This window comes from Pseudopipra pipra, chromosome 4 (genome assembly GCF_036250125.1).
Source record: "Pseudopipra pipra isolate bDixPip1 chromosome 4, bDixPip1.hap1, whole genome shotgun sequence".
NCBI classification, from domain to species: domain Eukaryota; kingdom Metazoa; phylum Chordata; class Aves; order Passeriformes; family Pipridae; genus Pseudopipra; species Pseudopipra pipra.
In genome coordinates this window covers 64,864,019-64,887,948 of record NC_087552.1, presented here as the reverse complement: position 1 = coordinate 64,887,948, position 23,930 = coordinate 64,864,019, and the positions used below count along the sequence as shown (strand labels likewise).

Sequence of the window (23,930 nt, the reverse complement as noted above, 5' to 3'; positions counted from 1 at the left end):
GAGCTTTGGAGAGGGAAGGAGAATTGTCAGTGATCTGCAGAGGCTAGTTAGAGTGTCTGTATTTGGTCAGCCCAAGTTGTAGTGTTCATGACATTCTTTTAACAGCTACTGTCTTCCAGACAGTTGCATCATGACGTGAATACTGCCGCAGATGTGCAAAAATTTGTGTGCTTTTCTCTGTTCACATTTATACTCAGCTATTATGTGTATACTAATTAGTCTTCTTGATGATCAGATACCTCTTTATTAGCAGATTTTTTTTTAGCCTTAGTGCTTATTTGTATGAATGAAACCCCAATTTACATAAATATATAACTGGATTCATATCCAGAGTTAAACATTGTTCTGCAGTCTGGCACTACAACAGCTTTGGGAACCTCAGCTGTACTGATGTGTGTTGAAAGGTGGGAATAGAGATTGGGTCTGTAGGACAAGTGATGTAAAGAGGAACCCTTCACCTTCACCAGTTCAAACATAGAGCAGGTCATCAGTGATCCAGTGTGAAATGGCTGTTCATGGACAGCATTTACTAATGAGGGAAGAAACATCCCGTAAGTTATATACTTTTAGCCAGGAGCTTACCAAGTAAACTAACCTGGAAACTTATGCAGTTTTGTGCAGGTACTATTAAACTGTATTGGCTGAAACAGTCTGACTTTGCCTACTTTCTGCACCATGACTATTTTTTTTACTTATCTCAAGAAAATGAACAACTGAGTAAGGCATATGCCAGTGGCTTTGCAACTGCAGCGTGTAGGCACTAATGTAGATTTGCCTTCATATGCTGGTCTTTTGCTGGAGGGCAGGGTAAACATCTGGTCTTTAAAGTCGTTAACTGTACAAGTTTATTCTGCTGCTACATGTGAACAGATATCCTAAATCACCCTCTTCCTACCTGATCAGGGTCAAGGTTGAGTCATAAGGGTAAGGGAGAGACAGTTAATGCTCTCCATATGTTGTACCTGTCCTGCAATTATTGTCAGTCTGGAAGTAATTTTGCTTTACAGAGTGGATGAGAAGAAGAAATGCAAAGTTGGCTTTGGGTGAACTCTCTGGTATGTGGTAATGGGGTGTGTAAAAAATATTAGAAATTAAAAGATAGCATTTCTATATAATAAAAGCTTTCCTGCAAGGTTCAGAAAGGGAATAGCTAACTTTTGAACTTTCCTTATATTTATTTAGTGTTACAAAAGTTCCAAGGACCAGCAGCCCCAGATGGAGCTGCTCCTGAATGACTGCAGTATCACCTATATTCCCAAAGACAGCAAAAAGAAGAAGCATGAACTGAAAATCTCACACCAAGGAGCAGATGCCCTGGTTCTGGCAGTGCAGAGCAAAGAGCAGGCAGAACAGTGGCTAAAGGTAAGGGGGGATTTCTGACCAGGAGCTTTTCTGCCCACAAAGTGCTCACATTGCCTGCTCAGTTACTGTTAAAGACTGAGACACAGACAGCAACTTTCAGGCAAATCCAGACCTCTTAAATCCCAACTAATTTGGGACTACAGAAATACAGATTTAGTGTTCAGACCTTGAAGCAATTCCTTGGGCATCCAGGAGCTTGGGGTTACACCAGTGCTGCTGCTGCTGCTGGGATGGTTTTCACTGCTCATGGCACAATAATCTGGCATTGAAAGGACAGGTGGCAAATCCCCTTCTGTCTTCACTTCCAGTTCATTTTCCAGAAAGACCTGGTGGTTAGGGCACACTGGAAGTGAGTGGAAGGTTCAAGTTCCCTCAGGTGAAAGGAGCTGGCACTCACGTTATTTTTGCCATGGTGTCACCTTTTTAAAAAGGAGGATCTCTGAGCAGATACCTATTTGAATTTCTCTGGATGGAGAAAAATTGTTCAGTTTCGTGAAGGCCATTCAAATTTGTTAATCCTGGTTTAGCAGTGTATCATCTGTTATGGTTTGTCCTGGGAATGCATATTTCTGAGAAGTGGGATTTTGTCATCTTCCACTCCTTTCTGTTTAGTGTCTGCAAATGTGGAAAATCCCATGGCAAAGGCTGCAGTTGCAGATCCTAACCAGATTACTAGTATTTATGTTGGACTTTGCTAGTCTCACATGTGGAGGTCAGTGAAGCAGTGTGGGAAACTATTGCTGCAGTGGCAGTAGCTTGTTTTAAGACCTTGAAATCTAGCCTTTTAAATACATGTAAAAGTCTGAATGCATAAAACTCATCAGACATTCTCCATGCTGTGCTCTGATCTAACCTTATATGGTACTTATTTTTCTAAGAATAAATTGTATTTTTCCAAATACAATTGAATAAAACACATAGGAATTTCCTGACGGCAGATAGTTTTTCTGCAGTAAAGGGAGAATAAAATGCAGCTTAAGAGGTATAAGTTCTGCTGTGGGCTAATGTACTAAATGGAAAATTAATCTGTAATTTCCTATTTAGCAATGTTTGAAGATACCTTTTGGGGATTTGCGGTTTGTGTTCGTTTGGTTTTGACTGTGAGTTTGTATCTTAGCTTAGAAAATGCAGTTTATTAGAAAATTAGTTTCTATTTTAATAGAAACTAATCAGAACCAAATATTTGTTAGGCTGTTTCTAACATCGGTATCTTGTTCTAAGTTTTAAAGTTAAGCACCATCCAAATGTCCCACTAGTCCAACGAGAGCTTCAAAAACACTGATTGGAATGAAAAGAAATTCATAAGTCATATTCTCTTCCAAGGGAATTCCGCTGTAATTAGATCATAGTAACTGCACCCTTATTTCCTGCGTTGTTCTAAACTTGGGTTTAGTAATTCTGAATTCATTGACATTTATCAGATGTTCTTCCATAAGAATTGGTTTTGGGTTTTTTTAATTGTATTTAAAGCATCCACACACAGGCAGACAGAACAGATTTTTCCATATGCCAGATGCATTCCTGCTACGTTAAAAAAAAAAAAAAAGATATTTTGTGCAGTTGCTTGTTCACATAGTTGTATGTGCTGAGGGCAAGTGGCTGTGGCTGGACAATATGTTTTCTGCAAAGCATTTGGAGACAGTCTGACAACACTTTATTTAGCTCCTTCATGCTGCAAAGCTCTCTATTAATAAAAACTCTTTCAAGTACATGACAGGCTACTGAACACTCAACTTCGAAGTCCTCAGTGCTGCTTCAACTCTCTGCTTGTGCTCTACAAATTGCCTGTCCAACAGTTAACCAGAAATGATCTGTGCAGCTCTTGCGGCAGCTGCAGTGTTTTCCAGAAGTAGTTCAGCCTTTGGAGGAGAAAAAAAAAAGCATTGTTTTCTGTATTTTTAAAACTGTAGCAAAATTTAAGTTTTTTTAAATTTATTTATTTTTATGTAAATAATTATGTTTTGGTCATTCAAACCTGATTTAAAATGAGCTTTTGAAAATCATGTGTGGCTTTGTGTAGGACCTGAGAAAGGTCCTGCTTTATCTTGGGAGAATAACTTGCTTTAACTTTCCCTGCTGTCCCTCACTCAGAGGGCCAGGGTCCTTCCCAGTGCTCTGTCTATCTGTGTGATTTTTGGGTAGATCCAGAAACTGACAATGAGAAAGGACTCTGCAACTACATTTCTAATTCATAAGGTGCCTTCTTGGTAAAGATATTGTACCAGTATGTGCCAGTTGAGGCGGGTTATCACCCAGGAACAATGGGTTCTTGTGAATTCATATGTTAAGTGTCAAAGTAAAACCTTACTTTTGATCCTGAAAAGCTCAAAATGGCTTTGGAGGCCAGATTATCGTTTGAAAGCTAAACCAAATGATTTTCTTTCAATTCAGATGTAATCAGTATAAAATATGTTTATTAAGTAAATAATTTTAAAGTATCTATTGGAAGACAAATTCTAAATAGATGCACAATATTTTTGACCTTTTTTTTGTAAAGATGACACCAAAAAAAAAACCCCAGCTGATAAACCTAGTGCAAATTTAAGTCTAGACTGGAAACCACAAAGGGAGTTTCAGTTTTACCAGCTAGCAAATGCTTGATGAAAAAAGATAACTGATGTCACCAAAGAGCCTGTCAAGACTTCAGAGCAAGGAATGAAGCTAGCAGAAATTCAGGCTAGAGCTGAGATCATCTCAGTAATATGGTGGGCAACATAAAGTGATGGAATTTTCCAGTCTTGAGTCCTAAAATGTTCCCACAAAAATGTACATGAAAAAATGTGTGCAGTTACACACTCTGACCCAAAAATGAGCTTTTTCCGTGTGCGCTTCAGTATATGTGCATCTGTGTGCGCTTTTGTGGTCTAGTAAGGTCTGAAATTTTCCTGTTTGTCTCAGCACGTCCAACAGAAACTACACTTGTTTGTCAGCATCCCTGGGAAATGCTGCATTAAAAATAAAAGGACTAGTAAGAACTTGACATTATAGGAAGATGCTTGTTTAGTGGCTTCATTCATACAGATGAATGTGTTCTGTGTGCAGAACCTTCAGACTAGGCCACAGAAAACTGCTCTCAAAAATACGTGGATGCCAAAGAAATTAAGTTCTGAAGGAGCTTGTTGTAGAAGACCAGTAGAAGGAAATGGTCATGGTTTCTGATCCCAAGGCCTTCTCTTTCTCTCAGCATTCCTCCTGCAAAAATGTATTTCTGATTTATCGTGCATGAGAGGTAATCTATCATTTTGGCATACTGGCCTTGATTTTCATTTTTCCCCATGTTAGGCACCCTTTGTTAACTTCTCTTCGTTTTGCGGTGTGCAGCCATTGTGCAGCAATCTCTCCAGTTGAGGGTCTGTAATTGAGCAGCGAATCTTCCAGGCATAAGGAGACATTTCTTCATATATCATTTTGACAATGTTCAATCAGTTCTGAACTTGTTGTAATAAGGGGGAATGTTTTACCCTAAAGAGAGAATAAAATCATGGTTGTGACTGTATCTAGTCATCCAAAGACCCTGCAACACTCCTTGTAGGGCTCTTTATCTGGTTGTCCTACGCAGTTTTAGTCTCTGATTAACTGCATGTTGTCTCTCTTTAAGTCTTTGTAAACATCTCTTTTTTTCACTGCCTTGAGTTTACTGAGGGGAGTCAAGTAATTTCTGGCTTCTAGTCTTAATGTGAGCTGAGTTTTACTGAAGAGTAAACTACTGACAGTGCTATTCTTTAGCCAGTTTAAATCAGCACAAAATTGAGCCTGTAACTGTAAACATTATGTGGCTGATTTTACTTTCTATGGGAATTTCCAGCTAGAGATCTGAACACTTTCTTGGCTTATGTAATGTTCCCCAAAGAGGTTATTATCTTCATTTTGTGGCTGAGTAGAGTCAAGTGCTAAATGATCAAGCCTTAAAACTGACTAGAAAATGTGTTTGGGGATGCAGACTCTGTACCATTAAGTTCTGTGCATTGTTTGTTAGTTTATAAGTGACTTAAATAACGTACTGTGTCCCAAGACAGTCAGGCTGGGTTCTTTCTTCACTGCCCATCATCACCAGCAGTGAAGGCTGTGCAATCTAAATTAAACCTCCTAGGACTTACACCGCTGTTGTCTCAAACAGATGGTTTGAAATACTTCAGTTCAAGTCACAGCAAGGTCAGTGAGTTTGCATAAGCGCTATTTAGGACCTCACCTGTAGAGGTGACAGACCGAGCTGCGTGTGGGAGCTTTGACCAGTCTGCAGGACTCAGACAGTGGAATTTGACAGAACCAGAGGAGTCCAACTTGGCTGTGAACCAGTGTCTGCATGTGTGTGACCAGCACCATCAAAAACAATACATTTCTTAAAAAAATTATGTATATGTAAACTAAAAAAACCAACCAAACCACCCATGAATCCAGAACCACAAGCTTGTTTATTTACTTGTTTTCTCAGTGATAAGTTTTCTTTGAGTTTCCTGGATAAAATCACAAATACAAGTTGTAACATGTGTCAGAGTAGTACCCAGGAGGGCTGAGATTTGGTCCCTGCTTTCACCACTACTATTTCTCCTCTCTCCTACTCACAGCTTCAGATGGAAAATTATTTAAATGGTACCTAGCTCAGATCTACAGCCTAAGGTGATATCTGCATCTCCACACTGCCCAACCTGGGGATGCAGCTCCCCTTGCCCAGGGTGCCTCTGCCCTTGCAGCAGCAGTGCCTCCAAGCCACCCTCCCCATCCACCCGGCACCTCCTTCCCAGGGCTCTGCCTGATCCAGTGGCCATATATGGCAATAGACTTCATGGTAATAACGCAGGAGAAATGATACAGGGGTTGTCTTGGTTGAGTAAGTCAGAAAAGTATTTTAAAGGGGATACACAGGCACTAAAGATAGGTTTGCTGGCTGCTAGTCTGCCAGAATCTCATCCTCACTTTGCTCAGACAAATGACAGTAAGGCAGAAAGATTAATCTTTTCAGGCTAATGGATGCTTGAGAATAATTTCCAGTACAGAAGGTAAAGGCAGTTTCTTTTTGAGACTTAAAGCACAGACTATGTTGGGAATAATTTCTGCCTTTCCTGCCTAGATTTTCTTTTAGGTAAACTTCTTTGGGCGTTTCTTCTCTGCAAAACAGTAAGAGAATTTTGCTGCTCTCTTAAGGAGGAGGAGATTGACACTAACACATATAGTTTGTAAGGGTCCACTTGAGAGAGAAAATGAGAAGTTAATCACACCAAAATGACAGAGTTCCAAAAAGTCAGTACTCTTCCAGCAGTTAGAAAGGTGCATTTCAAGAATGAGAAATCCTGGCTTACGTCTGGAGCCAAACCCTTTTCCCTCTGCTGTGTTGTGCTTAAGCAGATTTTAGCTTTAACAAATTCATATTTTCAGAGTTAAAGGACAGAGCCAGGGGATACAGCCTGTCCCGTTTCTAGCAATTCCAACATTTGCAAAACATGTGGATAGTGGGGGACAAGTGGGTGGGTGGCTGGATGCATTTCTGGCCTGGTTATAGAGAGTAAAGTAAATGTGCAATCAGGCTGTCAGCTTTATACCTTGAACTTGAAGGTATTAAAATTGTGAACTTCTCCTATGAGTTTCATGAAAACACAGACAAAACGAGGTTCTATAATCACATCCTTGTGGTAAGGGCGGTCTGTAGCCTGAATTCGTCCAATGGTATCCACCAGGAGAGAGGTCTACATGCTTCTAGAGGGCAGGACAACTTTTCCTTATCAGATCCCAAAGAGATCAACAACAATAAACTATCTACAAATGTACTTTTACTCAGAATTTGTTTGGTTTCTGTGTGTCAGGAGCTGGCTGGGAAGCAGCTGGCTTTCTGGTTTTACTACAGAGCCAGTGCTTCTTGTCTGGAGCTTGGATCTTTAAAGTAGCCAGAAGAATCTAATTTGTTTCTTCTGACTTTGCATGTAGAAAGAATAAATGTAGGACAAGTATTTTGCCTCCAGTCCTGGTGTGTCATTTAAAATAAGAACCAAGAATTATAGAAATTTGCAGGTGAATGCAGGTATTGAGGCTTTTATAGTAAATGTTAGTGTTGTGTAGTAAGATTTTTTTAAAGAGAGAAATATTCCAGACATGCCATGTGGCAGAAATTCCACTGACTTCACTATTGTCAATGGCTCAGGGCAGGGAATCTTTTCATCTTTCTACGTGCAAATATTTTCCTTCTGTGCCTCATGTCACTGCACTCAATGCCATACTCAGATATATATCCTGATCCAGCTAGGGATTCAAGGTCTAGGGCACAAGTCTTATGAGGAGTGACTGAGGGAGCTGAGGGGGCTCAGCCTGAAGAAAAGGAGGCTCAGGGGGGACCTTCTCACTACCTACAACTCCCTGAAAGGAGCTTGTAGCAAGGTGGGAGTTGATCTCTTCTCCCAGGTAACAAGTGACAGGACAAGAGCAAACAGCCTCAGGTTCCACCAGGGGAGGTTTAGATTGGACATTATGAAAAATTTCTTCACTGAAAGTGTTGTCAAGCACTGGAACAGGCTGCCCAGCAAAGTGGTGCAGTCACAATCCCTGGAGATATTTAAAAGACTGGTAGATGTGGCACTTTAATGTGGCACTACGTTAATGGTTGGACTCGATTGTCTTAGGGGTCTTTTCCAACCTAAACAATTCTGTAGTTCTATAAATGAGGGATAATAATGCACAAGGTTTTTTCCAGGTCTGTATTTAAAAGAGGCAGTTCTGAAGTCTGCTAATTGTAACATTGTAATGGTAATTGTGGTACTTAAAATTCTTGAAGATTATTTTAAATATATTTTAAATATATTTAATTTTGAGGCTATCCAAAGAAATGAAAGGTCTTCAGTTTTCTGACTGCATTTGCTCATAAATTTTAAATACTTGAACAGATAGCCTGTTTATGATCTCAGTTTGATTTTCCTGGCAGATCAGCCTCTCTGTGTGTATATGTAGTGTACAAAAGCATTTGTGGTGAGAAAAAGAGAATTATTTCCCTTTTCTAATGAGTGAGAAAACTTTAACTGTTAATGGGGTATTTATGGCATATTCTCATTACAGTCTTCCAGATGATGCTGTTTTATTAAAAATAACACATTGGGGGATTCCTCGTTTTTTTCCTTTCTAGTTTCAGAGCCATTGAGATACATTTATTCATATTTTCACGTGTTTCATTGCAATGGATAAAAGTTTCTGACCTCCATTCCCCACTTTCACAACTATTTTTTGATGAAAATAGTGATCTTTTGTTTTCATATGACTCCAGGAGATGGAACATAGAAAAAACTGATGAGAACTTTTGAGTCTTGTGATTGAAATTATGCAAGTTGGCAATACTGGTGGAATGCTTTATCCTTAAAATTTTGAGCTAAAGCTATATGCATGTGAAAACCAGATTTATAATGCCAGCTGTCTGCAAACATAATTATAGAAAGTGCATCCAGCCAACCATTATATATTAAAGACATTTCATCCTGGTGAGCTCTAGGAGAATGAATTTTATGTTGTGCATTGAACAGAATTATACTGCACATAGAAGATGATGAGCAAGTCTTTGCCAGTGAACCTCTTGAACCCAAATGAAGTGTTGGACCCTTGAATATGCGTTTACTTCAGATCCTACCACCAGCTCCCTCTTGATAATGTGTCATTTTTTTAATCAAAATTTAATTACAACCCAATTAAACACTTCAGCTTCTCCTTAAATATGTGGGGTACGATAAGAACCGGATTTACTTGAGTGCATGACTTTGCACATACTATTTAGTTAGTGCTGCCAAATCATTTCCCTCTGTTCTGTCTGTAACTCCCATTACTATCTGCCTTTGCCAAAATTAACTAACTGTGTGGTGTGAGCAGATGCTGAAAACACGAGCCATTGAATCAGGGTCATTCAGGAGACAGAAATGAATGTTCCCGGAAACTGTACAAACACTTTTCTCTAGAAAGAAAACAGCAGTGTATTTACACCATACTGAAGACCAGCAGTTGAAAATAAAACAACACACACAAAAAAAATTCTTATGATTTTGAGGAATTCAGGGATATGTTTAACTCATATCCATAACATACTCATAACATATTCAGGGATATGTTAACAGTGCAAATGCTCTGCAACAAATATTTTCTGTTATAAAAGGACGCCAAGTGCTATGAAATACTGGGCTTGCTTCTGAAACAAAATACAGGGAAGTTCAGACAGTCAAGGAAGGTTGCTGAAGTGTTTTAAGATACTAGCTCAGAAATAAAAGTGTAAGTTTGTTTTCCGGTTTTGCTTAATTTTTTTATGTGTCATTGAATGAATTATTTAATCTTTCTTTTGTTCCTGGGTTCTCCCTCTGTAAAATGGGGCTGGTGCTCTTCCTTTCCTTATGGCATACAGTGCCTATAATTTACAATGTGCTCCTGAATAGCAATAGGGTCTTTGTAAGCCCATAAACATTTGATTTGTTTTAGCTTCACTCTTAAGGGGAACTTAAGTATGGTGAAAGGACCATTTGGTGCCATCTTCAGCATTTTGTTTCCATATCGAAATTGTTCAGTTTGAAACTAAAAAGGCATTTTTTACTGATTTGCTTTTTCTCTTCTTGAAAAAAGTCTGGATTTTGACAGTTAGCTAATTGCTACTTTTCCTGAAACCAGATGTTCTCAGGGCAGATCGTTCTCTTTGCTAACTGGGCTTGCTGTAAACAGTGTAAAGGGAGGAGCTGGATGTGTAAACATGCTGGAGTACATGCAAAAGGGAAAGTTTGCATCTCTAGTGGTGATGTTTCCTTTTGTACCTCTCTTGGCTTTGATGTCCTTGGGTGGCTGCAGGGCTGTTATCAGCACGGTATAGCTCAGCACCGCCTCAGCATGAGTCTGGATCGAGACTCTATTCCCATCAGCACAAGCATTTTCAGGCTGTTAATAAACTGGTGGTAACTTCACAAGAGATAAAAACCTTAGCTACGTCCGTGGGGAATCATCAAGCATCTTTACTCATCATGTATCTTTACATTTATATCATTTCAGGTTTTTAGGTCATTCAGATTCTACCAAAATATCAGTAAATTCCAAGTTCTAGATTTTTCTTTGACTTTTAAAAACAGAGAAAGTTCCATTTCCATTTTCTACAAACACTTTACAATTACTTTGACCTATACCTCTAAGTTAATGTGCAAGTATAATACAAACATGCCGCAAAACACCACTCTGCAATATTAACTCTAAGTTGATCAGCACTTTATTAGTTCTCCAACAGCAAAAAATGAGCATCTGTGTAGTATATTATGCAAAACTCTTCTCCATTGTCTTGAGGGACCTTGCATTTTATCCCATTTTTTCATCATTGTAATGAAATTAGTTTGGTGGTGTCAGCTGACGCCACATTGCAAAACTAGCACATGGAAATCAGCACTGGTATCAGTTTCTTTACATGGGGAGAGCCTTGAAGCTTAGTTCGTCTAGAAACTGAAACCTTCCACCTCCAGCCATTATGTCTCCTCCAGGTCATACATGAAATGACTTAGGGAGGGAGTGTGGAGAAGTTGTAGTGGCAGCCTGTCTGACACCTGCCAGCCTAGTAAATGTCGGTGTGATTCTCCTTCCTATCTCCCTTCACATTCATATATAATTACTCTGATTTGTATTTTATTAATAATTAATAAGTTTTGCCTTGTCTCCTAAGGTTATAAAAGATGTGTGCAGCAACTGTACGGGAGCTGTAGACTCTGATGGGCCATTGTCTAGTTCTCCAGTACACAAGACGGAGCTAGAAAAGGTAAAGTTATCAAAATGGTGAATAAAAAAAAATCCCTTATGGTTACTTAAAGAGACGCTGGTGGGCACTGGATGTAAATACTTCCTGACTTGTGTTGCTGTTACAGGCACATGGTCCCTGTGTTGTTTTTGTTTGTTTGTATGTGTGCACATATCCTACAGAGTTGAGGTTTCTGCCATGTCAGTTCATTTGGCCACGAACAACCAGCAGACTGGCTCGTATCCAGCTTTCCTTCAGCCGCAGAGGGGTGCAGACTAAGCGGGTCTGATGCGTGTGCTGGGATGCAGAGATGCTGTCCATCCAATGCAAAGAGCAAGCAGGGGTGTTACTCTCGGGGAAGAATAGCTGAAGATTATACAAAAGTTTTAAGGGAAAGTCTCATTTTGGGGAATTTAGTTGTGTAAGAGCTCCCTGGGCACGCTGAGGTCACTGTTTTGGCAAACCATTTCAAGCATTCATGTCTCAATACAGAAACTTGGCTATTCACATGTGGTTGTCTCTGCTGCCTTGACTCAGCAGGATGTGAGGGCAAGAATTAGAAAAGTGAGCAGCTTTGCAGTGAATGATCAGTACATTACCAGCACCAGTTTAAGGCCCTGCTCCATTAAGGCATCCATGTCAGCAAATCCCTGTGGAGACCCTGCTTAAAAATCCCTCTGACAAGTTTCATCACCGAACTCCTAATGGCAAGTTTCACCGTTCTGGAGGAAGTGCACCACTGTCAGTGGCATTATGATGCTTTGCACCTGGGAAACCAAGAGCAAAGGCTGTTCCAGGACAGTTCAGACTTCCTGGTTTCACAGGCAAAAGCTGTTGTGTTTGCATACTTGCGCATACCAGCACAGGATTGACAAAGTAGTTGAAAGTGTTGTAAAATAGTGTTTTTCTAAAATGCATGCTATAAGAAGGTGTAACAAAATTTCTCATTCATTCCTTTTTGTGATAATCTACACATCTTCTTTGTGGCTTCACCACTCATGAGTAATTTGGTCACCAAAACTGTGCTGGCATAAGCTCTATCTGCCTTAGCCCATATCTCATGCACAACCATTACAAAATAATCAATGCTAAAAGTTTATTTCAAAAGTCTCTTTTTTGGACATATTGAAAGCACCTTGTAGGAATGCACTATTTGCTGAGAAGTTGTAATTGCAAATGCATATATGAAGCATTATTTAAAGGTACAGTTTTTACCTTATTCTTATCTGATCCATGTAATTCTTTATTGCAAAATTCAGAATCTAGAAATTAATTAAAATATATTGTGAATTTCAAATATAGACTATTTTGTTATTCCTGTAATCTTCTAAAGCCTCTAAAACCAAAGTTTTTACTATCTTCTATTTCTCTTCCAAGTGAATGAGAGCTTGAAACATATTTTATTTCATAGTAAGCATACTTTTAAATTGACTGATGACACTTGATTTGATGAAGGTGCAAACATTTTATGTCAACTAATCTACTTGCCCCTGCAGAAGTTGTCATTTGAGAGGCCGAGCTCAGATGGGGAGGGTGCTGTGGAAAATGGCATTGCTGCTGTGTGCAATGGGAAAGAACAAGGTACGTCTCAGATCCGGAGATGTTTGGTGTAAGTGATATGTACATATAGGGATTGTCAGGTAGTGAAATACCTGGCTTTTGTCTTTTCAAAATAGGCAGTAAAGTTTTTCAGGGTTCAATTTAACTTGAAATCTGAATTATGTCAAGAATGAATCCTTAAATTTTTGCAGTAAGAGAAGGCATTTGATGTTATTGTGCAGGTAAAATCAATAAAACTAGTATAAGGAAGTAGAATATAGAAATTTTGACTTTGCCTTTTCTGTGTTCAAAGGAAGTTTTTCAGAGCTTGGGCGACCACAATAGGCAACTAACAAGTTTTTTTAGTAACTGTATAGTGGCAACATAAGTTGCAGATGTACAACTTCTAAGGAAAAAAACTATTATTGAATACTAGAAGAAAAGAATCATGCATATTATATAAATATGACCAGTGACAGGACCCAAGGGAATGGCCTGAAGTTGTGTCAGCAGAGATTTAGGTTGAATATTAGAAAAAGGTTCTTCACCCAGAGGGTGGGTGGGTGCTGGAACCGGCTCCCCAGGGAAGTGGTCACAGCACCAAGCCTGACAGAGTTCAAGGAGCATTTGGATGATACTCTGAGGCACATGGTGGGTTTCAATGATCCTTGTGGGTCCCATCCAACTTGGCATATTCTGTGATTCTGTGATCTGTTGAGATATATTTATATTATATTATTTATAAGATATTATTTATATTAACATAATAAAAGGTATATGATAATGCAGTATCAGTGGGTTTGTGAGTACATATGTATATAATTTTGCATATGCTGTTTAGGAGCCATGCATGTTCTGTAGTCCTTATAATCTAAGAAAGGCAAATCCCAAACCCAGAGGGAGTTCTGTCTGAGTTACATCTAATACACTCAATCCTCTCAACCTCTATGCTCTCTTACCCATCCCCTTCCCTCCTCCTCAAAGCAGAAGAAATTTTCTGACTTCATTAACTTGCCAGATAGCAATGGTATGGTTTAGATAAGACATTTTTCTACAGCTGTTAAATGAAGGGTAACGTGAGCTGCAGTGAGCACAATGTCAATACTGGCCTTGGTGCCAGCACTGTCTCGCCTTTTGACTCGTTTCCTTTATCTTCTACCTGGGTCATTTTACAGCGTTTCCTGTCTATACAGATCTCTGGCATACCCATCAGTTTGGAACAACATCAGGTTTTGTGGTTTCTGAAAATTGTGGTACATTTTTAGATTTCACCCTATAAAATCTTCTACTAAGCTTTCATAAAACTCAATACCATTTTAATCTCTGAAACCTGCTGAGAAGCATCTGTGACCCAAAACCTGTGCTGACCATGGTGTCTAGAAGTACCTGGTGTCTCAGATACCTTGTGGGAGGTATGATGGAGCATGTGTTACTGGAAAAGCAACCCTTAGAAGCCTCAAGGAGAGTCATTTAAAATACCAGCTGCTTTTGAAAATTGACCTTCAATATGTAGTAGTAAAGACAGTGGGCATTAGTGACTGCAGGAGGAATGAAGTGTGCCTGGCATCATTGTCAGGGTACTGGATGAAGTTATGCTATTTTTAAAATAATGGATAAGAAACATTTAAGGGAGTTCTTGGGAAGAGAGGCTTCAGAAAATGGTCATCTCCAGCTGGCACCCACCGCCAGCCTCTGCTCTACTTTTTACCAGCTGTTCACTTCGCTGTGGGAAAGGAAATGAGAAGAAAGGGCTTTTGTGGGGGGAAAAAAAAAATCACTGGCAACTGGGCAATCAGTATATTCTTTAAACTCGAAGAGATTAGGTCATGAAGTCCTTATTTCTGCTGCCTCTCAGTTCTGCAGGAGAGAAAAACAGCGATGTGGAGGGAAGACAAGACAGAAAAACAAACCCTGAAATGGGCTTGTCCCACTGTCTGTTCACGCTCATGGGAATGATTTCCTTAGGCTTCTGTTTCAGAGAAATGAGGTTTTCTCAGTCTCTGTCTTTTTTCTATGCTTTTCATCTCCTCCCCCTCAACAGCCACAGCCAGCTGTTGGCTGCTGGTGTGTGGGATGGAAACCTGTCTGAGGGCAGGTGCTGTGCTCAGGTTGCCTCCCTGACCAGGGTTCATGAGCACATGGGAAGGGTGGCCATCCTCCCTCCAACAAGGGAAATCGTTGCCATGTTTAGAGAGCACAGTAGAAGTTGTGAACACCCTTCCCTTGAAAAGTGAGAATTAGACCTTTGCTTGTGCACACACATCAGCGTGTTGGAGTTGACTGGGGAGCGACTATCGGCACCTGCAGAGCTGCCGTTCCCACTCAGCTTTGTACAGTCTTGGCTACAGATACAATTTCTACATAATGTTCCATGATTGCTAACAATTAAACGGAACATGATAAATTATGCCATGGTGAATCCCAAACTACTTCTCTGTTTTCTGTGCATTTTTCTTCCCAGTTCATCAATTCATACATTTTGTCCATTTTTCCCTCCATTTTTCCCCTTAGTTTACGCGAGTCCATAACCATTGAATGTTCCCTGTTGCAGAAGGAATTGATATGTCAGGGATAAAGATAGAGCAGCTCAGTCAGTAACTATTTTAAATGTACTATTCATCAAAATTCTGTTTCAGGGAAAGTTGATGAAAGTTTTTGCTGCCTTGTCAGTTATCAGAGAGACTTTTGCTCTGTTGATGGAATCTAGTTTAGGCCACTGAATGCAATTTCTGAAGTTTATTTTGTTTGTTCTATTTTGCAAATAAAAGGTCTGTTTTTTCTGAATCTGTTTGATCTTAGAAACTTTTTTTAAGAAAACTTGATAGGATTTTAGTCAGGTAGGCACTTTTAAAAATTATATCCATAGTCCTTGCCATATTACGATCATCAGCTCAAAATGCCTCAGTGCACAGAATTGTAATACAACTAGTATTATATGAAGGTAATGGAAGCACAGACTGGATGTTAGCAAAATACCTCTTTTCAGCAGAGCTTTTTCTTTCCAAGTCCTCATGATCACAGAAGATGACAAATTCTAGCCATCCGATGCTTATATTGACCCCACTGATTTAATTGTTAGTAGTTCATTTATGAGTCTTTTTAAAATGTCCATTGTGATATCTTAACCTAATCATACATAGCAGGAGTATTTTTGCTAGGCAAGCATGTTCTGTCTTATTTTGTGCTCTTAATTGTTGAGGTAATTTGAGGAAAATGTTTAGGAACAATGAAGAAATGTATGACTGGATTTTTAGTGTTGTGTATATGAGCTAAGTTTATTTGCAGGTACCTCAGTCATACTAATAAATTAGATGATGACTGCTGTGGAAAGAGACTTGCAGCTTGATTAGATTAAATAAAACTAGAAGCTTGATTTTTGTTTTTATTATCCTTCAGAATGCCATGATTTTTACAACACAGAGGTTATTAGAGAGGTCATATAAAGTTTATCTCATTGCAGTCTTCAACCTTTGTACAAATGTTCATCTTGCACAGGATATTTTTGTCTGAACTTCTGTTTTTATTCAGGTTTTCTCTATTCGTCAGTTAGGGTAAACACACTTTAATACAAACTTTTGCTTTCTTAATAGTGAAGAGGAAAAAAAGTTCAAAAACAGAAGCCAAGGGCACTGTGACTAAAGTAACGGGGAAAAAAATAACGAAGATCATTGGTTTAGGAAAGAAAAAGCCATCAACAGATGAACAGACCTCATCAGCTGAAGAAGATGTTCCAACATGTGGTAAGTGATTTTTCTCCTTGAGTCTTAAATGCACATTCCAGTAAAACTTTATGGAATTCTAGCCTAGAAATTTCTCTAAAATTGCGTTTACTGCTATAATTCTTCCCCCAACATGCAGAAGGATGGGCCAGAACTGCAAGAGGAGTAATCAAGAGTTTGTGATTTAAAAAGAGACTAAAATAATTTGACTTTTTAAATAAAATGGCAGCACAGGCTCAGAAGGAATATCATTGCTCTTTGCAGAAGTGAGGGGGAAGAGAAGTGTGGACAAAAAAACATAAAGAAACAAGAGCTGTTCTCAAGCAAATGGTTATAAAATGAATATAGGCTGAACTATGAAATAAATTTAGGCTAGGAATCAGAAGAAGGTTCTTGGAAAGTGATCAAGTCTTTTATAATGGATTGTGGTTAAGGTTTTATGGAATAGCAGGCAGCAGTCAACTACCCTCAACGAAAAGTGATTTGAGTTTAATTATAGGTTCCTAAAGTGGTACATATTGGGCAAAATGAAGTAACAAATTTCTAGTAAGCTATTTTAACTCTTAATTTTGATCACTCCATATGACAGCTGTGGTGCTTGGCAGCACCAAGGAAGTATATAAAACGGCATGCAGAAAATACTTACATTTTATATCTTAGCTGTTAAGGTTTGCTCACAATTTAAGACTTTGTGCAATGCTCTTAGCTGATGTCCTCACAGCTTTGCTATTTTAAAACAATGCAATGTATTTACATTCTCCTGTTTGCCTTCTGGTGCTCAAATATTAAGTAACACTTCAATACATAAATAAGATTGAAGACACCCTTCACCCAATCCCTTCCAGAAAAAATTTTCCGTAGAAAGCTTTGAAGCAGTTGCACCAGATTCTGAGTTTGAATTTGCCTTTTACCCTTTAATTGACCCAGAAAAACTTTGAAAAAACCCATGATTAGGCAGCAGTTGGCAGAACTCATCAGAGCATGAAGTGTGATAGATGCTTGTCCAAGGTGGTAGAAGCAGATCCATGGACCACCAGAGAGAACGTCATAGATCACAAGTGGCTTTCAAGCCACACTTAGGGAATCATTTACATAAGCAAACTTTGATTAAATAAGTGTGTGTATATGTGTCTATACATCAGCTAAGTACAGATGTGATTTATCAACCAAAAGAACAGCTGGGAAAAGCTGTGTCCAGCCAGATGCATTGTCCGAAGCATCTGGCTTCCATAAAAGCTCAAACTTCCGGGCTCTCATACTCCGTTGATTATTCTGTATTATGTGACATGTTAACCACAGCTGTACAATCTAATTCCTTGTATTTCTATCATTATTTCAGATATGGGCATAAATACAGCCATTACTATTTGCCTGCATTTGGCTCTACTCAACACCACTTGCAGATTTTATAGGAAAATATATAAATGTCTAGGCTTTGGTCATTGCAGGAAACCTTTGCAGAAGGAGTTTCTCACCACCAGAAATTTGGCTCAATTCAGTGCCCTCTGGGAGAGTGCTCCATAGTTGGAGATTTTTACACTTTCGAAGGCTCTACCTCCCATGAACGAAGGGAAAATCCCAGCAGGGCTGCAGGGGACACTCAGCTAGAGTGGAAACTAAAACCCACTGCACTTGGAGTCACAGCAAAGCTCTTCCCTACAACATCACTGGTCCTAGACTGCCTGGATGAAGTGGAAGTACTAACGCCCCAACTGGGAATACGCTGAAGGCATTTTGGTCATTTCAGCTATTGAAGGTTTAAGTAGAGATATGTGGGAGGGAAAGTGTAGGATCCTGCATAGTTCAGCTGAAGTAGTAAATTTTGGAAGAGCTTTTCTGAGAGGTGCATTGGAAGCAGAGGGGAAAAACTGTCTGAAAAAAAGGACTCTCACTCTAAAACAAGCCATCTGGCTTGCACGTGAAGGGTTTTTCATTTCTAGGGATTGTAATATAATGCACAGTGATACAGGGTTTTGTTACAGGAGGAGGGAGAAGAGCTGAAGAGTGTGATCATCACAAGGAGCCAAACCAGAGGATTGTGCACATCCTTATTTTTTAATAGCGCCTTCCAAGATGTGCACAATTCTGATCTGCTATATCCTGTTGGATTGCATTTGGATGTTGGAACCATGATGTTGGAAGGAAAACCCAGAAAAATTAATAATAAGTCATAGTTTTAATGAAAACCAAAGAGAGAGCTCTCCAACAGGATTAAATGAAAATCAGATCTGAGGTAGAAGAAAATTTTTTAACCTCACTTCTGGCTTTTGCAAGATATCATTTTTTTTTCCTCCTCATAACCTGTTTGAAAGCAGCAACATACTGAATTCATGTGCTGTTTGTAATGTGGAAGCAAAAGTAAAAAGTGGGGTTTTTTTCATTCCCAAACTATAATAAGGCAGGAAAAATGGGCATTGCTTTGATAGTAAGGTTTGAGTCTGGAATGATTGTTGTTATTAGACAGAGAAGGAAAACCACAAAACAGTGCCCGTTTAATTGATGTTATATGCCTAGACACTGTATCAATGTAAAATATGGTAAGAAAAGTTGCAAGGGCACTCAATCATCCCTGGGGGAAAAAAAAATCTTTTTTTAAACTTTTTTTTTTAAGATAAGCTAAAGTTCATACATATTTACTTTTTGAATTTTAAACCATTATGAATTTTATTTTTATTCACATAGATAACAATCTCTTAAATGTTGGTTATAAGTGTTGCAAACCCGATGTGTATTCTTCTTTCTAAATGAGTTTAGAACATACAGCATCAACACTAGCAAGTCTTTAAAAAAACTGCTTTTGGATGTTACAGAAGGTAGCTCATTACCTAATTATATAATAGGAGCTGTAATTTTCCCAGAAAATTTTGGTCAGCCATAGTTATCAAAGCCATTACCCCCAGAGAGGGTGTATGAGCACATTGGCTGTGTATGTAACTTTTTATCAGTGTCCCTTTCCCATTCTTACCAAAGTCTTGGGGATTGGTGTGCTCCTGCTCATCCAGCTGCTGCAGTGACTGACACAGAACAGCCATTTGCACATGAGCAGGATCACATATTTATATGCTCTTTTCTAGGTTATTGGCACAGTGATAGTTTTCATTAAAGAAGTGGGGAATGGTCATTTACTTGTCTTCCTAAAACCCATCTGGACTTTCTATTAGAAGAGGAACAAGTTATTTAAGGGCTAGCATTACACTGAAAATAAGTTTCTTTTTTTTAATTTCTTTTCAAAAAATGTCAGAAGTAAAATATCTCACATTTCATTTTATTGCAGGATATCTCAATGTGCTCTCTAACAACCGCTGGCGTGAGCGCTGGTGCAGAGTGAAAGACAATAAACTGATTTTCCACAAGGACAGGACAGATCTGAAGACGCACATTGTTTCCATCCCTCTCCGTGGCTGCGAAGTCATCCTGGGACTGGATTCGAAGCATCCCCTGACCTTCCGCCTGCTCCGAAATGGGCAGGAGGTTGCTGTGCTTGAGGTGCAGTGGTTGCTAATGGCTGTGACTTCTAGCAACACCCACAAGCTAAATTAGAGAAGCGCTTTCGTACAACCTGTCCATTCAAAAAAAAAAGAAAATCTTTGAAATAATATTACTGCAGAGCTGAATAAGAAATGTGGAAGGAGAAGAGAAATACTAAGTGTTGTAGACAAAAAAAATGACTGAGATTTAATGTAGTTCAGAAATCTTCTCAGTAAGATGCTTTTCTCTACACTGACCTTCCCTTGACCTGGTACTAAAATATCCCTGCTCCTTCTCTAGGCACACTTCTACATCAGGGATATATAATTACTTTGAGTAAATAACTTAGCAATAATTAAATAATGGATCACTGTTGATGGGAGCTCTAGAGCTCTTAACTTTTATTTGTCTGCTACTTATGTGAACTCCTTTTGCTCTGTCTGTGTCTGTATTAAGGTAATTGTGCAGTAAGAAAATACAGTGTGCCAGCAGCCTGGTGTGTCTATTGACACACCACATGTGTACACACTGGCATACTCCTCCTTGCACTATGAAGGTCACACTTTTCTCTGTTTTAGGTGAGTCAGGATTTCTCTAGGGGCTTTATTCGTCATATTTTAAAACCTGAAATGAGAAGATACAGGAGGAGACAACCTTGTGCTTTCAGTGGCTGGATGGGCACTTTGACCACTTTATGTTTCCAGCTATAGGTCATATTAGTCTCCTATCCTTGCAAACAGGCCTGTTACCTGAGAGCAATTCAGAGAAGTTGAAAAACTAGAAAACAGCTGAAGGAACTGTGAAAGACAATGAAATATTTACAAATAAGAAAAAACCTAAAAAACTCACAGTTTCCTTTCCCCTCTACTTTTATCCATTATTTACTTTGCTACTGTTTAACTTTTGAATTGCTGATTTGAAGCAAAACATGAAAAATTTAAAATTATTTTAGTAGTATTCATGTTTTTACTTGCACCATCAGGAAAATGAATGACATCATCTAGACAAATTTAGAGAAATTTTCCAAAAAGTACCATTAAAATTTCACTATTTCATTCCCTACTCCCTCTTGTTTCTACTTAGCAGTAACACTTTCTCCTCAGGAGTCATGCTATCTAAAATCCCTCAGTCTAACATCGGAAAATAATTCTGTTAAAGCTTTCAATATTCTGAAGTCTAAAGTAAGCATTACTTGAATCTAAATCCACTAGCCTTAAATGATTATTTTTTCTTTTTTTTTTGTGGATTGCCCACTTTGTATTACATCATAACTGATGAGCACACAGCTTACTCAAAGTGCACTCCTTCTAGCAAAGCAGATTTAATAAGAAATCCGGGGGTTTTTAGGAGTTCAGCAGAGTGAAACCAGAGCCTCTCATACAATGTGGTAGCAATTTGTCAACCAAGAAGAATGCGCTGTTTTGCAATAATCCTTAGCTCAGTGGCAGAGCAAAAACCTGACCTATGTTCTTGCCCTCTCCTCACAGGCATCCTCCTCCGAAGACATGGGCAGATGGATAGGAATTTTGCTGGCAGAAACAGGGTCCTCGACAGACCCTGGAGCTCTGCACTATGACTACATCGACGTGGAAATGACGGCAAGCGTCATCCAGGCTGCAAAACAGACCTTCTGGTGAGAGGCATTCAGCTTCCTGGGTGTTTCCAGTACTCTGAGAATTTATATCCATATCTTAACTCCACTGCCAACACAGCTTATCACAATCTACCTCCCTCTTTGCCAGATACTGAACTCCTGAAGTGCTTCAACATCGCAGCATGTTAGATGTGTTTATGATTATTGTTTTGGCATCCTGCTAAATTCTGTAAAAGATGCAAGGCACTATGCAACTTTACTCAAATCTTTACTAATTTTTTCAGTAAGTCCCCTTATCAAATGCTGTATTTTAATTTTTTATTTTGCCTAAAAACTTAGAACTATCACTGGAAGAGAACAAATATTCTGAAATATGCAGCTATGTAATTCACATTTACTGGCTGTATCTGCTCTACATATAGCCAAATATACAGGATATTATTGGCCCATATATGTAACACACTAAGAATGTATGGCAGATTTAAGTATTGGATATTCACATTCTCAGTGTTTCCTTCTCAAGTTCTTTCTGAATAATTAAAAACTTCATCAAGCTCACCCCAGTCCAATTAATTTCTGGGGTTTAATTTAGGAGGTGGAAATTGGGAAAGTGTCTAGGGCTCAGCATGGAAACTGTTTAAATTGCAAATCAGTCTGGTGAATTCCCCATTACTGATCCTGTGCTAAGAAGGGTAATGCATACTTAGCATATATAGTGATTTACACGTTTGAATCATTTTAGGCATTACAGCTGTCTTTGGTGGGAAAAGACTTCTATTTTTCCTAGGCTAGATGAGGTAATTTAAAAAGGGGAGTTAAGAAACGGCTGGGACAGGCGGGATGCCCTGCTGCAGATGTTCCCTGTAGTTTGCCGTGGTCAGAAAGAGGGTGGCCTGAGAAGACAGCTGGCAAGGGCATCATCCCTCATCCCACTGCAAAATGAGACTACCAACACACATTAGGAATTTGTGTGATTTAATACATTAGAGAATCACACCCCATCTGCCCATCATGACTTCAAACAGACAGAAAATGAAAAAGAAAAGAAAAAGACAAAAGTTTTGAAGTTGTGCAAAAGAAGATCCTCCTACCATTTGCGATGTGCCAAGAGAAGTTTAATAAGAGAAAATGCACAACTTCAATCAGAATGTCTTCTGATAGAAATTAAAGTGACTCAGTGTTACCACAAGCCCAGTTTTGTGAAAACGAGATAATTTTGATAGAATTAAAATGCACCTAGCATACAGATTTATGTTAATATTTTTTTAGAAGTTAATAGGGCTCAAATAGTTTATCCTGTGTTGACATGTGTTTTTGCTTCAGTCAGCATCCAGCAATAACCACATTTAAGAGAAATAGAATGGTAACCTCTTCCCCTGAATACTTCACGGCTTTCCTTTTCTGCACAAATGTGATACTAATTGGAGCCAAGTGAAAAAACATATGCAACTAGACCACATGTTAGAAAGGAATGTCAAACAACTTGCAAAATAGCAGAATTCCCCTATTAAGAATTAGTTAAAATTCATTGTGTGTCTTTAAGAGCCTGCAAGGGTTTGCTGATAAGCAACTAGAGTAGCTGTCTGCTGATTTTGAGCTACTCTTAGAAAATGAGGAGAAATTACAATGATACTTAAATGTTAATAAAATACTCATTTGCCCTTTATAGAATGAATATCAGTATTCCAAATTAAATGCAGTTATCATTAAAGCTTTGATTATCACTCAGTCACTTTGGTTATTCATTTCCTGAGACTGATGCTTTGCAAAACCATCAGCTTTTCCTTAATAGCCCCATCAATTTCCTTTGTCTAAATCAATAGGTATTCAGGAAAAGCTGAAAAAACAGTTCTTCCAAGCAAGTTTTCTCCATTTTCCATCTAGCAGTTTCAGAATACAATTAAGTTACATGGATGCATCTGAAAACAGGATTAATGAGGCTTAGTGAAATAATGCTTATGAAGTTTTTGTAGATCCTTAGATAAATCTTAGCTTCCTTTGGCAGTGGAAATAGTTACTACAGGTGCATCAGATGTCATTAATGAATATCCCAGTTTTCAGACATGGTTATTATGTATCACTCTCATTGAAGCCACTTAACTAGAAAGAAATACAATAACGACTCCAAATGCAATTCTTCAGACCAACCAAAACCACTTGAATAATGTTCTTCACTGAGAACAGTAAACAAATGCAGCCCTTTAATAATGTCTAATAAAGTTTGAGATATGATAAAGTTAAAAACATTTTTATCATGGAATTTTCCTTGGGCTTTTTGTTGTTAGTTTGTTTGAAGTAAGAAAAGTTCCTGTCTAAAGGTTGTTCCACCCCCACACTGCCCTGGAAGGTTTACACCAAGCTGGGCAGGTTTGTCCCTCCTGTGAGCCCAGGTCTCCCGCAGCTCAGGTGAGCCCCAGTTCTCCTTCTGAATGAGAAATTCAGTGGACTCCATGTTATTCCAAAGCCAAAAGAAAGCAACTGTTGAAACCACAGCATTCCTGAGCTCCTGCCAGCGCTACAGAAGACCCTC

General features: G+C 38.8%; 1 protein-coding gene across 4 annotated transcripts in view; it reads left to right on the top strand.

Annotated features, from left to right (window-relative positions):
• Positions 1–23,930, top strand: part of AFAP1 (actin filament associated protein 1) — a 117,270-nt gene that overhangs the window by 77,320 nt on the left and 16,020 nt on the right. For all 4 annotated transcript variants that reach the window (XM_064653313.1, XM_064653312.1, XM_064653311.1 and 1 more), the window contains exons 6-11: positions 1,183–1,362; positions 11,009–11,101; positions 12,577–12,661; positions 16,210–16,359; positions 19,613–19,824; positions 21,294–21,439. In XM_064653313.1, coding sequence (XP_064509383.1) covers positions 1,183–1,362; positions 11,009–11,101; positions 12,577–12,661; positions 16,210–16,359; positions 19,613–19,824; positions 21,294–21,439 — 866 coding nt within the window. The remainder of the gene's footprint in view (positions 1–1,182; positions 1,363–11,008; positions 11,102–12,576; positions 12,662–16,209; positions 16,360–19,612; positions 19,825–21,293; positions 21,440–23,930) is intronic.